Here is a 15995-nt window from a genome sequence, read left to right on the forward strand (position 1 = left end):
AGAACTGGAACTTGAAGTCCATTTCCTTTGCCAGCTCCACACCACCTCAGAAAAGCTCAGCAGATTCTAGAGGGCTCCCTCTACATGCTTTGTTCAGACTCCTTTAGTCAGTAACTCTAGGGGCCAGGCATGGTGTCTCGTGGCTATAATCCCAGCACTTTAGAGAGGCCGAGATGGGCTGATCACTTGAGGCCAGAAGTTTGAGACCAGCCTGGCCAACATGGTGAAACCCTGTTTCTACTAAAAATAATACAAAAAAATTAGGCATGGTGGCTCAAGCCTATAATTCCAGCTACTTGGGAGACTGAAGCACGAGAATCGTTTGAACCCCAGGAGGCAGAAGTTGCAGTGAGCCAAGATTGCACCACTACACTCCAGCCTGGGCAACAGGGAGATAGTCTGTCTCAAAATAAAATAACTTTAGGGAGACGACAACCCGATTTGAAGGAAGATGTGGGACCCACATAGAACAGATGTATTCATTCAATTAGTCCCTACTGTACAGCAGGCCCCATTTCAGGGCACTGGGGCTGTAGCTCTTCTACAGGCAGTGAGCTTCATGATGCTCTGATTATTAAGAAGCTGTAATGTTTTTTCCAACCCAGCCATCCTTCGTTATTCTAATTACTCCTTACATATACTTTTGTATATCTCTGCTTCTCTCTTCTCACCCTCCCACCACATTAATTCTGAACAGTATACCTTAATACTCTAGGTAGGATTACCCCAAAGAATCAGGTTAACTTACCACCTCCCACATTCTAGGCACTATACATTCATTCATATAACCATGTTCTGCTGGGATTATCTGGGGGATGCAGAAGGGGCTTTATAATTAGCAATGCCCCTTACTTTGACTTACTCATCGAATCCCTCAAAGCATACTTATCATTAGTAAAAAAAAATTAGACCATTGACAGCATGGTCTTTAGAGACAGAACTGGGCGGAGTCTGCCCCTGAATAGTTGTGTGATTTTTAAAGCCATCACTTCATCTTCCAGCCTCATGCGATCCCACTGATTATGACATAGTCTCAGTGGTGCCCCTTGCTGTGAAGGAGGCTGAGAAGGGCTGTCTTGATTTGGGGCTGCCATCTGTTAAACTAACAACCAGGAATCTGTTTGTAGGAAAAACAGGATCTGGGGGAATAAATAACAATCTGTAGCCATGGTGGCTCCATGCCCTCCTAACAAGGTTCTTTGTGGTCTTTTTAGGCCAGCATATCTTTGTGAATTTCCACCTCCCGGATCTTGCTGTGGGCACCATCTTGCTCATACTCTCCCTGCTGGTCCTCTGTGGTTGCCTGATCATGATTGTCAAGATCCTGGGCTCTGTGCTCAAGGGACAGGTCGCCACTGTCATCAAGAAGACCATCAACACCGGTAGGTACACTGCCCTCACTTGTAGGCCTTGAGGGATGGTCACTGCATGGGGTGTGGGGGTCCTTTAGATTCCCATCTAGCAATGGCCTCTGCATGGAGTTTCTCTCTCAGATTGGATCAGCAGCAGAAGTGAGGATGTCATTCACCTGGAAATGTTCTTGGCATCCTGGGTGGGGTCTAGGGAGCAGGCCCAAGCTTCTATTGCATGTTGGCAAGGTCCTGAGAAGGAGTTCATATCTGGAGAGCTGTGAGTCAGGCCTTCCTTCCTAGCGGGTTTCCTGTATGCTCAGGGCTTTACTGGCTCTGTCAAGACCCCTTAAAAAAAGGACCCCAGGTGTCCACCCCCGCCCCCACCTCCCTTCACTCTTGTGAAGGAAATGTGATGCATAAATACATCAGCATCTAGAGGTGGCAAGTGAGACTGCTGGCTAAGAGGATTTCCTGCCAAGTAGGGTGTCCTGGCCAATGAGAGCTCGCTAAGCCAATGACATCATCACTTCATGAAAGCTCAGTGAAATATAGCCAAGAAAATTCGCCCCCCACCCCAGGTTGTCTGGGGGGAACAGAGCAATTCTGTGTGCTTCTGGGAAATGCAGGGCCTGATCCGGTGCTAGTTGGATGGAGGACTCAGTTGGTAGGCATGTTCCAAGCTGCTGCGTTTTCTTGATGCTCCTTAAGGCGGAAATGAAGGTTGAAGGTCGAATGTGGGTGCTGACGGGAGACCAGGGCAGGGGAGGAAGCATGTTCTCAGCACTTTCTGGAAGGAGAGTGGTTACTTGTGTGGGTTCACTCTTTTTAACCTGACCTCCAGGGAATCTGTGTTTTTGTTTTCATAATACTTACCTGCATCCCTGGTTTTTCCATCTGAATATGTGGAGCAAAATACAATGGGGAATGAAACTGGATTCTAAAACTCTACTCTGTAATCTGAGACCATATATGGGATGAGAAGGTGCCTGTACAACCTCACCCCTAAGCCTAACCCCTGCCCCAGGCTGCCAGCCCATACCTTCCCCAGAGAGGCCGTAACATCTCTCCCTTCTGTCTTCCAGATTTCCCCTTTCCCTTTGCGTGGTTGACTGGCTACCTGGCCATCCTCGTCGGGGCAGGCATGACCTTCATTGTACAGAGCAGCTCTGTGTTCACGTCAGCCTTGACACCCCTGATTGGTGAGTTACTCTCTGGCTTCTCCCTCTGGCCACCACTGCCATTTCCTGTCACCCCATGGGGCTGATGTGTTTGTGTTTTGTGTTCCCCCCAGGAATCGGTGTGATAACCATTGAGAGGGCTTATCCACTCACGCTGGGCTCCAACATCGGCACCACCACTACCGCCATCCTAGCTGCCTTAGCCAGCCCTGGCAATGCATTGAGGAGTTCACTCCAGGTCAGGACTCGAGGCACGGGGACAGGGGCCCTGGGGGTGGGACCACCCCTGGTCTTGCAAACTGGTCTCTAACAAGAGCCAGGCTTTGTGCTATCTAAAAGATGGAACTAATATGTGGAGGGGAAGCCATGGGTAAAGTTTTCAGGAACTTGATATGAGAACAATCAAAACTGTCAGTCCTGAGAGAGGCAGTAAGACCCCATAACTGGTGGTTGTTTCAGCAAAAGTGGGGTGGCTCCTTGATATAGATGTGGAAAAGGTACTTAGGAAGCACGGACACCACCTCCCATCTCCTCACTGCCTCCTATGGGGAACTTTACAATTAGGAGAACTCCTTGGCATGGACCGTCTAGGTTACTTTGTGCAAAACCTTTGCGATTTGAATTTATTTATTTATTTATTTTTATTTTATTTTTTTGAGACAGAGTCTCGCACTGTTGCCTAGGCTGGAGTGTAGTGACATGATCTCCACTCACTGCAACCTCCGCCTCCCGGGTTCAAGTGGTTCTCCTGCCTCAGCCTCCCGAGTAGCTGGGATTACAGGCACCTGCCACCATGCCTGGCTAATTTTTTGTATTTTTAGTAGAGATGGGGTTTCACTATGTTGGCCAGGCTGGTCTTGAACTCCAGACCTCATGATGCACTTGCCTTGGCCTCCCAAAGTGCTGGGATTACAGGCGTGAGCCACTGCACCCAGCCTGGGATTTGAATTCTTATCTCACCATTTACATACCAAGTGACCTTTGGCAAGTGATCTAACCTGAGCATCAGTTCCCTCATCTGAAAGATGGAGGACGTAACCCCTATCTCATTAGGATTATTATAAAGATCTGATGAGGCAAAGCCATCTGTGCAACAGAAATAGAAATTCAAGCATATAATATAAATTAACCGCATATGTCATCCTAAAATTTTTTAGTAGATACATTTTTAAAAGTAGAAACAGGCTGATTCATTCTTCAATAATGTATTTGATTTAAACCATTATCACTTTAATATGTCATCAGTCTGTCAAAAATTGAGATATTTGACATTGTTCTTTTCCGGGACTAAGTCTTTGAAATCTAATGTGTATTTCATACTTAAAGCACATCTCAGTGTGGACATGCGGCTAGTGTATTGGACAGTGCTGGTCCACAGCCTTGGCATGGTAATTGGCACCTTGGGAAAGTGACCAAGCGCCTGGCCTCTGGAGCCAAGCTCCCAGGGATGTGAATTTCCACCTCTTCCATCTCCCACCTCAATGGGACTTGAGGAGCCTCCATTTTCTCATGTCAAGAAATAATGGTTGCCCCTCTGTAGAGTGTTTTTTGAGGATTGAGATAATGCACAGTTGAGTGCTCCTGGCCCTCCCAGACACATAGTAGGTCCGCATGGAATCCAGCTACTCTCTGGGCTGAGCCATAAAGATAAAGAAGGCCTGGAAGGCCCGAGACTGTGCTGCCTGTGATGCCTGCTAGCTTACCTCCCCCTTCCCCTCCTCCCTACTGCCACCCGCATTGGGCAACAGGCCCCTCACCTGTCCAACCTCTTGTGTTGCAGATCGCCCTGTGCCACTTTTTCTTCAACATCTCCGGCATCTTACTGTGGTACCCGATCCCGTTCACTCGCCTGCCCATCCGCATGGCCAAGGGGCTGGGCAACATCTCTGCCAAGTATCGCTGGTTCGCCGTCTTCTACCTGATCATCTTCTTCTTCCTGATCCCGCTGACGGTGTTTGGCCTCTCGCTGGCCGGCTGGCGGGTGCTGGTGGGCGTCGGGGTTCCCGTCGTCTTCATCATCATCCTGGTACTGTGCCTCCGACTCCTGCAGTCCCGCTGCCCACGCGTCCTGCCCAAGAAACTCCAGAACTGGAACTTCCTGCCGCTGTGGATGCGCTCGCTGAAGCCCTGGGACGCCGTCTTCTCCAAGTTCACCGGCTGCTTCCAGATGCGCTGCTGCTGCTGCTGCCGCGTGTGCTGCCGCGCGTGCTGCTTGCTGTGTGGCTGCCCCAAGTGCTGCCGCTGCAGCAAGTGCTGCGAGGACTTGGAGGAGGCGCATGAAGGACAGGATGTCCCTGTCAAGGCTCCTGACACCTTTGATAACATAACCATTAGCAGAGAGGCTCAGGGTGAGGTCCCTGCCTCGGACTCAAAGACCGAATGCACGGCCTTGTAGGGGGCGGCCCAGATTGTCAGGGGTGGGGGGATGGTCCTTGAGTTTTGCATGCTCTCCTCCCTCCCACTTCTGCACCCTTTCACCACCTCGAGGAGATTTGTTCCCCACTAGCAAATGAAATTGATGCAGTCCTACCTAATTCGATTCCCTTTGGCTTGGTGGATAGGCCTGCAGGGCACTTTTATTCCAACCCCTGGTCACTCAGTAGTCTTTTACTCCAGGAAGGCACAGGACGGTACCTAAAGAGAACTACAGAATGAACCTGGCTGGACGGATGTCTAATCCTGCACCTAGCTGGGTTGGTCAGTAGAACCTATTTTCGGATTCAAAAACCATCTTCAGAAAGAAAAGGCCCAGGGAAGGAATGTATGAGAGGATCTCCAAGATGAGGAAGTGTACTCTCTATGACTATCAAGCTCAGGCCTCTCCCTTTTTTTAAACCAAAGTCTGGCAACCAAGAGCAGCAGCTCCATGGCCTCCTTGCCCCAGATCAGCCCAGGTCAGGGGACATAGTGTCATTGTTTGGAAACTGCAGACCACAAGGTGTGGGTCTATCCCACTTCCTAGTGCTCCCCACATTCCCCATCAAGGCTTCCTCACGTGGACAGGTATGCTAGTCTAGGCAGTTCACTTGCAGTTTCCTTGTCCTCATGCTTCGGGGATGGGAGCCACGCCTGAACTACAGAGTTCAGGCTGGATACACGTGATCACCTGCTGCTCTTGTCTTCCTAAGAGACAGAGAGTGGGACAGATGGAAGAGAAGAAAGTGAGGAATGGGTAGCATAGCATTCTGCCAAAAGGGCCCCAGGTTCTTAATTTAGCAAACTAAGAAGCCAAATTAAAAAGCATTGTGGCTAAAGCCTAATGCTCCTCTCTTGGTCCAAAAACCCTCCCTGTTGGATCTTTTGAAATAAAACGTGCAAGTTAGACAGGCTCCTAGTCTGCATGCTGCCACCTTGAATCCCAGGGAGTATCTGCGCCTGGAATAGCTCTCCACCCCTGTCTGCCTCCTTACTTTCTGTGCAAGATGACTTCCTGGGTTAACTTCCTTCTTTCCATGCATCCACCCACTGGAATCTCTTTCCAAACATTTTTCCATCTTCCCATAGATGGGCTTTGATTAGCTGTCCTCTCTCCATGCCTGCAAAGCTCCAGATTTTTGGGGAAAGCTGTACCCAACTGGACTGCCCAGTGAACTGGGATCATTGAGTACAGTCGAGCACACGTGTGTGCATGAGTCAAAGGGGTGTGCTCCTTCTCATCCTAGATGCCTTCTCTGTGCCTTCCACAGCCTCCTGCCTAATTACACCACTGCCCCCACCCCACCCTCAGCCATTCCAATTCTTCCTGGCCAGTGAGCTCCAGCCTTATCTAGGAAAGGAGGAGTGGGTGTAGCCGTGCGGCAAGATTGGGGCCTCCCCCATCCCAGCTTCTCCACCATCATAGCAGGTCAGGAGATCAGACAGTCCTCCCCTGACCCTCCGCCTTGTAGATATCAATTCCCAAACAGAGCCGAATACTCTATATTTATAGTCACACCCCTGTACAGCATTTTTCATAAGTTATATAGTAAATGGTCTGCATGATTTGTGCTTCTAGTGCTCTCATTTGAAAATGAGGCAGGGTTCTTCTATGAAATGTAAAGAAAGAAACCACTTTGTATATTTTGTAATGCCACCTCTGTGGCCATGCCTGCCCCGCCCACTCTGTATATATGTAAGTTAAACCTGGGCAGGGGCTGTGGCCGTCTTTGTACTCCGGTGATTTTTAAAAATTGAATCTTTGTACTTGCATTGATTGTATAATAATTTTGAGACCAGGTCTCGCTGTGTTGCTCAGGCTGGTCTCAAACTCCTGAGATCAAGCAGTCCGCCTACCTCAGCCTCCCAAAGTGCTGAGATTACAGGTGTGAGCCACCACCAGGCCTGATTGTAATTTTTTTTACTGGTTGTGGGAAGGGAGAAATAAAATCATCAAACCCAAAAGAAGTGTGTTGTTTTTAATTACAGGGAAATAGGGACCTCCTTGGATCTATTTTATAAAAATGTGAGGTCTCCTTTTACCTCGTTGCACTGCTAGGAGCAAGATGGGTCACCAGCAGCTGCACTGGAGCCACCCGCAAAAATTCGGCCAGGGTTCTCGCTCTTGTCGCGTCTGTTCAAACCGGCACGGCCTGATCCGGAAATATGGCCTCAATATGTGCCACCAATGTTTCCGTCAGTACGCGAAGGATATCGGTTTCATTAAGTTGGACTAAATGATCTTCCTTCAAAGGATTATCCAAGGCATCTACTCAATGAAAAACCATGATAGTTCTTTGTACATAAAATACACATTTGAAAAAACAAAACAAAACAAACAAAAAAAGAATGTGAGGTCTCTTCCTGCACTGAATGTCACTACCCACCACTTACCATCTGACCCTCCAGCTGCATAATTTGTGGAGCCTCTTATTCAAAAGCCTGGGGAAAAGTGTCATTTTATATTGTGCAATGCCAATTTCAAACACAAACATAAGGCCTATTAACACTCGTCTGTGGAATCATTGACATGACGTAGCTCTTATGTGTAGCTCACACATGTATTTTATTCCTACAAGAACAGTGAAAGCATTGCACAAAACTAACTCAATTGTTTTGATTTCACTACTTTTTTTTTTTGACACATTGTCTCGCTCTGTCGCCCAGGCTAGAGTGCAGTGGTGTGATTTCTGCTTACTGCAACCTCTGCCTCCAGGATTCAAGCGATTCTCCTGCCTCAGCCTCCCAAGTAGCTGGGATTACAGATGCATGCCACCACACCCAGACAATTTTTGTATTTTTAGTAGAGACAGGGTTTCACCATGTTGGCCAGGCTGGTCTGGAACTCCTGACCTCAAATGATCCACCCGCCTCAGCCTCCCAAAGTACTGGGATTACAGGTGTGAGCCACTCCGCCTAGCCTGATTTCACTTTTTGTGCACATTCTGCCAACGCTCTCTGCCTTCCTGATGAGTAAGGAAGAACTGAAAGGAAAAAGAGCAATGGGCCACCCTTTCCACATGAGCGTTTTTCAGCCTAAGTGAGAAAAGACAGGGTAGGGTTTCTTATTTGTTCCTTGCTTGTTTCCTTGGAGTGCCATTACCTTTTTGCTGCATTCAAAGAAAGTTCTGGTTTGAATGGAAAGTATGGCCTTTCAGTGCTGTGTGTTCTGCCAACCACTGTGCTAGTCAAAATAATAACGTTTTGGTTGGGTGCGGTGCCTCATGCCTGTAATCCCAGTGCTTTGGGAGGGAGGCTGAGGTGGGTGGATCGGAAGGTCAGGAGATCGAGACCATCCTGGCTAAGACAGTGAAACCCCGTCTCTACTAAAAATACAAAAAATTAGCCGGGCATGGTGGTGGGTGCCTGTAATCCCAGCTACTAGGGAGGCTGAGGCAGGAGAAACACTTGAACCCGGGAGGCGGAGGTTGCAGTGAGCCAAGATCGTGCCACTGCACTCCAGCCTGGACAAAAAGAGCTAAACTCTTAAATAAATAAATAAATAACTTGTTAAGGAAGAGTTGACTTTAAGAAACATTTGTAGGACTAAGTTGGTCACACCTCTTTGTAAGCCAGCTGTGCTGAGGGCTGAATCCGTATTGCAAAGCACAGTGAATTTGGGCTTGGAATCACTCAGATTGCTGGGTTCCACTCGTAGCTCTGTCATTTACTGTCTCAATAGCAACTTCCTCATCTGGAATATGGGACAGTAACACTTGGCTTCCTGTGATTATGAAAATGAAACAATATATGTAAATATTTAGCCAGGGTGGGTTTACTGTAAGTGCTTGGCATATGGCTCTGCCTCAAAATGTAGGGGATGAACATGCATGGCAGATGTACAAGATACACTTCCCACGCTTGTTTGCATTTTTCTTCCTCTGAGTATTTCCAAAGTGACATGCCAAGTCAAGAAGGCTGCTATCAACCCAAGAAACCGAGGCCAGGACTGGCCTGGGATTATTAGGATGAGTTGAATAAATGTCATGTGGCCTGGGAGCAGTCCCCGGACTGGGCTCTGCAGCCATGGGACAGGAGTCAAGGACCACTCAGCATTTCCAAAACAAATCGTTGCTCTGTAAACTCACTTCCGAGTCCCAGCCAATGGCAGTGGTGAGTGTTATTTTAAAAGGGATTTGTTTTTGTTTTTGAGTCCGAGTCTTGCTCTATCACCCAGGCTGGAGTGCAATGGCATGATCTCAGCTCACTGCAACCTCCACCTCCTGGTTTCAAGTGATTGTCCTGCCTCAGCCTCCCAAGTAGCTGGGACTGCTGGTGCCCACCACCATGGCTGGCTAATTTTTGTATTTTTAGTAGAGACGGGGTTTCACCATGTTGGCCAGGCTGGTCTCGAACTCCTGACCTCAAGTGATCCACCTGCCTCGGCCTCCCAAAGTTCTGGGATTACAGGTGTGAGCTACTGCGCCCAGCCTTAAAAGGGTTTTTTACATTATTATTTGTCCAGGTTGAAGATCACGTATGTCTGGCCGGGCACAGTGGCTCACGCCTGTAATCCCAGCACTTTGGGAGGCTGAGGCAGGCAGATCAGTTGAGGTCAGGAGTTTGAGACCAGCCTGGCCAACATGGTGAAACCCCATCTCTGTTAAAAATACAAAAAATTAACCAGGAATGGTGGGTGCCTGTAACCCCAGCTCCCTGGGAGGCTGAGGCAGGAGAATCACTTGAACCTGGGAGGTGGAGGTTGTAGTGAGCTGAAATCATGCCACTGCACTCCAGCCTGGGCAACAAAGCGAGACTCCATCTCAGAAAAGAAGAAAATCAAATGGCTAGAGAGTGTACAACAAACAGCATTACCATTTGCTCTGCCCTCCTCTGCCCGATACTCCTGTCTGACTCCCCAGGCGCAATCCTTTCCAGCTCTTTCAGTGCTTTCTTCTGGTATTTTGTTCTGCAGTTATCACATGATTATAGTGGCTTTTTCTTAATGCAGCCATTGATCTGTTTTGGGGGAGATAGAATTTAGCTCTCATGCCACACCCTTACTACCAATGACTCCTTCTCCCAACCAGTAGTTAATATTTACAATATTATTTTAATTGTGATAAACTGCAGAAGTAAATAGTGCACCAACATTTTCTTTCTTTGTTTTCATCAGTGCTGTCATCTACCTATAAATAATCTTCCCCAATTGCTTCCAATCATCTGATAACCTTTTGGTTTCTTCCCTCCCCTCTCTCTTCCCCTTCCTTCGCCTCCTCTCCCCTTCCTCCCCCTCTCTCTCTCTCTTTCTTTCCCTCACCTTCTGCACTTTCTCCCTCCCTCTCTCACTCCCTTTCTCTTTCTCTCTCTTTCTTTCATACCCAAGAAAGGATACAGAGAAAATAAAATTTTTGAGTCTATGCATTGAGTCCATGTGTGTGTGAAAATGTATTTTAACCTCAAGATTGATCAATAGTTTGAAAACCACTGCCTTGGCATAAGGAAGGTATTGCTCCATTGTCTTCTAGAATCTTGTAGATAAGAGACCTGGAGCAGAGACAGGCCCAGCATCCAGCCAGCACTGTCACCAGACATGCAAATGAAGCCACCATAGAGCATCCAGCCAGCATCCTGCCTGACTGGCGGGGCCAGCAGAACAGCCCAAAAACGTCCAGCCCTGATTGCTGACCATGGAGTAAACAAAGAAAATGGTGATTATTTTTAAGACGTTACAATTTTGAGGTTGTTTGTTACACAGCACAAGATAACTGATACAGAATTCAACACTCCGAAGTGTAGACTGTGGCTTCAGTCTGATGTATTTCCTGCAGCTCATCGCCCACCCCTTGTCCTTCTCACTGTGGCTCCTTTGGTTATTTCCTTCAGAGAATAAACCTCCTATCTCTTGCCTGGAGTGGTGACAGGTTCACCAGGTACCTTATTTAATCATTAGCTTCAGGCTAGGCACAATGACTCAAGCTTGTAATCCCAGTGCTTTGGGAGGCTGAGATGGGAAAACCACTTGAGCCCAGGAGTTCAAGACCAGCCTGGGTAACAAAGTGAGACCCTGTCACTACAAAAATTTTTTAGGCCTGGCGTGATGGCTCATGCCTGTAATTCCAGCACTTTGGGAGACCGAAGTGGGTGGATCACTCGAGGTCAGGAGCTCGAGAACAGCCTGGCCAACATGGTAAAATCCTGTCTCTACTAAAAATACAAAAATTAGCTGGGTATGGTGGCAGGCACCTGTAGTCCCTCAGGAGCTACTCAGGAGGCTACTGAGGAGGCTGAGGCAGGAGAATTGCTTGAACCTGGGAGGCAGAGGTTGTAGTGAGCCGAGAATGGTGCCACTGGGCGACAGAATGAAACTGTGTCTCAAAATAACAACAATAATAATAATTTTTAAAAAATTAGCCAGGTATGATGGTGTGAACCTGTAGTCTCAGCTACTTGGAAGGCTGAGGCAAGAGGATCACTAAAGCCCAGGAGTTGGAGGTTGCAGTGAGCTATGATTGCACCACTGCACAGCAGCCTGGGCAACAGAGCAAGACTCTGTCTCTAAAAAAAATTTTTTATTTTTGTTTTTTTTTTTTTTTGAGACGGAATTTTGCTCTTGTCTCCCAGGCTGGAATACAAAGGCACGATCTTGGCTCACTACAACCTCTGCCTCCCAGTTCAAGTGATTCTCCTGCCTCAGCCTCCTGGGTAGCTGGGGTTACAGGCACACAGCACCACACCGAGCTAATTTTTGTATTTTTAGTAGAGACAGGGTTTCACCATGTTGGCCAGGCTGGTCTTGAACTTCTGACCTAAGGTGATCCACCCGCCTTAGCCTCTCAAAGTGCTGGGATTACAGGTGTGAGCCACCATACCTGGCCTAAAAAAATACTTTTTTGAGTTAAAAAAAAAAATCACTAGCTTCATGTCATTGGTGTGCTGTATTAGCAGACTGAATCATCTTCCACAGGCCCTGGTTAACATATGGCCTGTGAGGACAGCATAAATTACGCTGCCATGAAGTAAAATTATGCCTTCTCATTTGGCTCAGGTTAATTACCTAGGACCCAAAGGGGCTCTGGAATCTGCTTGTTGGTGCTGAGATTGTAGTTTTGCATTTTTCACTTCGTTGGAGTCTTAGGAAGTCGGTAAATAACATCCCTTTCTTCCCTTACATAATTTATTTTATTTTATTTATTTATGTATTTATGTATTTATTTATTTTTTGAGGCTGAGCCTTGCTTTATTGGAGTACAGTGGTGCCACCTCAGCTCATTGTAATCTCCGCCTCCCAGGTTCCAGTGATTCTCATACCTTGGCCTCCCAAGTAGCTGGGATTATAGGTGCACACCACCACGCCTGGCTGTTTTTTTTGTTTTTTTTTTTTGTATTTTTAGTACAGACGGGGTTTTACCATGTTGGCTAGGCTGGTCTCAAACTCCTGACCTCAAGTGATTCACCTGCCTCAGCCTCCCAAAGTGCTGGGATTACAGATGTGAGCCACCACGCCTGGCCACCTTACAGAATTTAGAATCAATTGAAAAATAAGACACACAGGACAGAATGATGGAGATGAAAATATTCATTTTATTATTTATTAAGGAAGCTAATTGTAAGATGCAGCATTTAGAATTGCCAGGAGGTGGGGACAGGGGAGCTTACTAACACTTTACCTTTGAATTAAACCAATTTTCTTACCCAGGCTCAGGCAGAGGTGAATCTACAGGCCTTTCCCATGAGAATGGAGCCTGTCCTGAGGTTTCCCAGCTGACAGACACAAGGGTGGGCAAGCTGCAGAGCTCAGCATGCTTTGTTTCTCCTCCCAAACTTGACAATCAGATGCCATGGAGGCCCAGATGTGACAACTGTGGATGCTCTAGGGGGTTGAAGGTCCTGCTCTAACATCCTAGTAAGGTCGGGCACAGTGGCTCATGCCTGTAATCCCAACATTTTGGGAGGCCAAGGCAGGCGGATCACTTGAGGAGTTCAAGACCAGTCTGGCCAACATGGAGAAACCTCATCTCTACTAAAAATACAAAAATTAGCCAGGCATGGTGGTGCACGCCTGTAATCTCAGCTACTCAGGAGGCTAAGGCACGAGGATTATGTGAACTTGGGAAGCGGAGGTTGCAGTGAGTCAGGATCGCCACTGCACTCCAGCCTGGGCAACAGAGCAAGACTCTGTCTCATAAAATAAAAAACAAACAAACAAAGAGACATCATAATAGGAACTGCAGGTGACTTCCCTAAATAGGCATTTTCTTTCTTTCTTTTTTCTTATATAATCCTCATTATTTTGGAGGCATTTTCTTTTTTAAAAAAATACATATTTTTTCAGAGTCAGTATCCCTCTTGTCACCCAGGCTGGAGTGTAGTGGCATGATCATGGCTCACTGCAGCCTCCAACTCCTAGGCCCAAGCAATCCTCCCCCCTCAGCCTCCCAACATGCTGAGATTACAGGTGTGAGCCACTGCACCCAGCCCTACATAGGCATTTTCCGTTCATCACCTCACTGACTCATCATAGCCTGAGGAACAGGAGTTATTTATCTCCACTTAATAGAGAGAGATGCAGAAGCTTCCAGGGACATAGCTGAGGGTCCCAAGATGAGAGGATTAAGATCCACAGCCCACCCCTCGGACCACTGAATTGTGCTGCCTTGGGACTCACTGACCTCACAGTACTCACGGTTATTAAAGCAGGACAGATGCATGGGAGTTGAAGAATCAAGGTGTCTGGAAGGAAGGACTTAGAGAAAGGCTGCAGAGCCACCCAGGTATAAAAGTAAAGGGCAGGCCGGGTGCGGTGGCTCATGCCTGTAATCTCAGAACTTTGGGAAGCCGAGGCGCATGTATCCCTTGAGGTCAGGAGTTCGAGACCAGCCTGGCCAAGATGGTGAAACCCTGTCTCTACTAAAAATACAAAAATTAGCTGGGTGAGGTGGCACAGGCCTGTAATCCCAGCTACTCAGGAGGCTGAGGAATGAGAATCTCTTGAACCTGGGAGGTGGAGGTTGGAGTGAGCTGAGATCACGCCACTGCCCTCCAGCCTGGGAGACAGAGTGAGACTCTGTCTCAAAATAAATAAATAAATAAATAAATAAATAAATAAATAAATAAATAAAATGTTGGAGACTCAGATACTCAGTCTTAAGGAAGAGTCTCAAAAAAAAGAGTAGAAGTTTGGAGACTCAGAGACTCAGTCTTACTGAAAGTCATAAACATGTGACAAACACCCACCACTCTCTGTGCCAGCCACCAAGCCCAGCTTCCTCGTCTTCAGGAGTGACCTGGTCCTTGCATCTCATAACTGCATGAAGTATTTGTGGGACACGTCGTGTGTCAAGGCAGGAAGGTCACTTCCCAAATATCCACCACTGCGGGGAAAGGGAATGAGGTTATCACCACAGGCCACCTCGGAACCGGGTGAGAACCTTGAGGTTAGCTGGTGGAGGGGATAAGCTCTCACTCACCCTTCTTCCCTTTGGAGTTTATTGTCCCTGGTAGCCGATGAGGACATCTGTTTGTTCGTTTGTTGTTTTCCTCAGTTATGTTAACTTTATTTAATAGGCTGAAACAGTCTCAAAAATCTTTCTGTTCATCATCAGATGTTTGCAAAACTTTTGGCTTTTGAGCTTAAACCTGGAGATTTACTCCACCTATAATATGATATTCCTGCTGTAGTGCATTCTGAAGTTCTGAAGAACACTGAACCCAACCCAAACCTCTGTGAAAGCCAGTCTCCTTGTCTTGGTCCAAGGAATTTTTCTCACAAAAACAACTGGCCGACTGATACTTCTACGCAGCGCCATGACACCTCTCCCTGCTAAGGCCGCCATCTTTAGACTTAGACTTTTTTTTCTTTTTCTGAGACAGAGTCTTGCTCTGTTGCCCAGGCTGGAGTGCAGTGGCATGATTTCAGCTCATGGCAACCTCTGCCTCCCAGGTTCAAGTGATTCTCCTGCCTCAGCCTCCCAAGGAGCTGGGATTACAGGGGGCTGCCACAACACCCGGCTAATTTTTTTGTATTTTTAGTGGAGACAGGGTTTCACCATGTTGGCCAGGCTGGTCTCGAACTCCTGGCCTCATGTGATCCGCCCGCCTTGACCTCCCAATGTGTCGGAATTACAGGCGTGAGCCCCCAGGCCCGGCCACCAATGGGGAAACTTGGTCAGAAAATTGTGTCCACTTCTGGCCCTGTTCCTGCCCCTGGCCCCAACATTCTGTATGAAAACAGTGAGAAAATCTTGTTCCTTCTGTTAAAATAATTAAATGAGAGGCCATTAGCCTGAAGTGACTCTAACACCCTGGAATCCTACATAAGGAAAGAGAAACTTAACTCAGAATTTAAAGGAAAAGGAAGCTTAAGCTCAGCCCAGCACAGCAGCTACCTGGGCATTGGTTGTCTTCCCATTAACCTCCCACTTGAATAGGCCAAGTAGAGCAATGGCTCAAACTTTAACCAATCACACAGTTTCTTTGCTCTGCTTCTTCATTCACCCTATAAAAGCCTCACCTTTATGCCCCTGCCTGATTCATCGTTGCCTGCTCAAATAAACTCTTTACTTCTTTTCCTATTTAGAGAACAAAAAGTGCAGCCCGCTGGCAGCACTCATTTAATTTTACATAAACACACTCTTGGAGGCTGAAGCAAATCTGACTGATTTTCAATGTAATAATAAAATATAAAAACTGTTCCTGAAGTTCTTTCTAAACATAGCTAGCATCAGAATCGTCTGAATCATCAGAAGGGTCTTTTTTGGAAAAATCAGATTCATCAAATGAATCTTTGGCCAACAAGTGTTCAAGAACAATGCTAACATCATGCGTAGGAATGCTTTGTTTTCTAGGATTTCACGTTTTCAGTGATTGAGAATGATTATATTTTGTCAATGGAAATACCATAATTAAAAACAGAATGCTCTAAGTAGAATGATGGCTTTTGTTTCCAAAGTCGATATACTAGAGCAATGCAAAAATGATTTTAAGTGCCAGGCTTAAAGCGCCAGGCACAGTGGCTCACGCCTGTAATCCCAGCACTTTGGAAGGCTGACGTAGGTGGATCACGAGATCAGGAGTTCAAGATCAGCCTTTCCAAGATGGTGAAACTCCA

At 47.1% G+C, this 15995-nt stretch overlaps 2 protein-coding genes and 1 pseudogene across 4 annotated transcripts in view; 2 read left to right on the plus strand and 1 right to left on the minus strand.

The window, feature by feature from the left end:
- Window positions 1-6910, plus strand: part of SLC34A2 (solute carrier family 34 member 2) — a 30520-nt gene extending 23610 nt beyond the window's left edge. For 2 of the 3 annotated variants that reach the window (XM_054485027.2, XM_054485029.2), the window contains exons 10-13: window positions 1215-1382; window positions 2435-2551; window positions 2644-2768; window positions 4311-6910. In XM_054485027.2, coding sequence (XP_054341002.1) covers window positions 1215-1382; window positions 2435-2551; window positions 2644-2768; window positions 4311-4925 — 1025 coding nt within the window. In that variant the 3' untranslated portion in view covers window positions 4926-6910. The remainder of the gene's footprint in view (window positions 1-1214; window positions 1383-2434; window positions 2552-2643; window positions 2769-4310) is intronic. The other variant, XM_054485028.2, reaches the window with a different exon arrangement.
- Window positions 6911-6996: 86 nt separating this feature from the next.
- Window positions 6997-7257, plus strand: LOC129035025 (small ribosomal subunit protein uS14-like). The gene has a single exon (XM_054485030.2). It carries the CDS (start codon window positions 7012-7014, stop codon window positions 7180-7182), a length of 171 nt encoding a protein of 56 aa, XP_054341005.1. The 5' UTR covers window positions 6997-7011; the 3' UTR covers window positions 7183-7257.
- A 7207-nt stretch (window positions 7258-14464) lies between these two features.
- Window positions 14465-14721, minus strand: LOC129035026 (SRA stem-loop-interacting RNA-binding protein, mitochondrial-like; annotated as a pseudogene).
- Window positions 14722-15995: the final 1274 nt, after the last annotated feature.

Source organism: Pongo pygmaeus, chromosome 3, assembly GCF_028885625.2.
Source record: "Pongo pygmaeus isolate AG05252 chromosome 3, NHGRI_mPonPyg2-v2.0_pri, whole genome shotgun sequence".
Taxonomy (NCBI): Eukaryota; Metazoa; Chordata; class Mammalia; order Primates; family Hominidae; genus Pongo; species Pongo pygmaeus.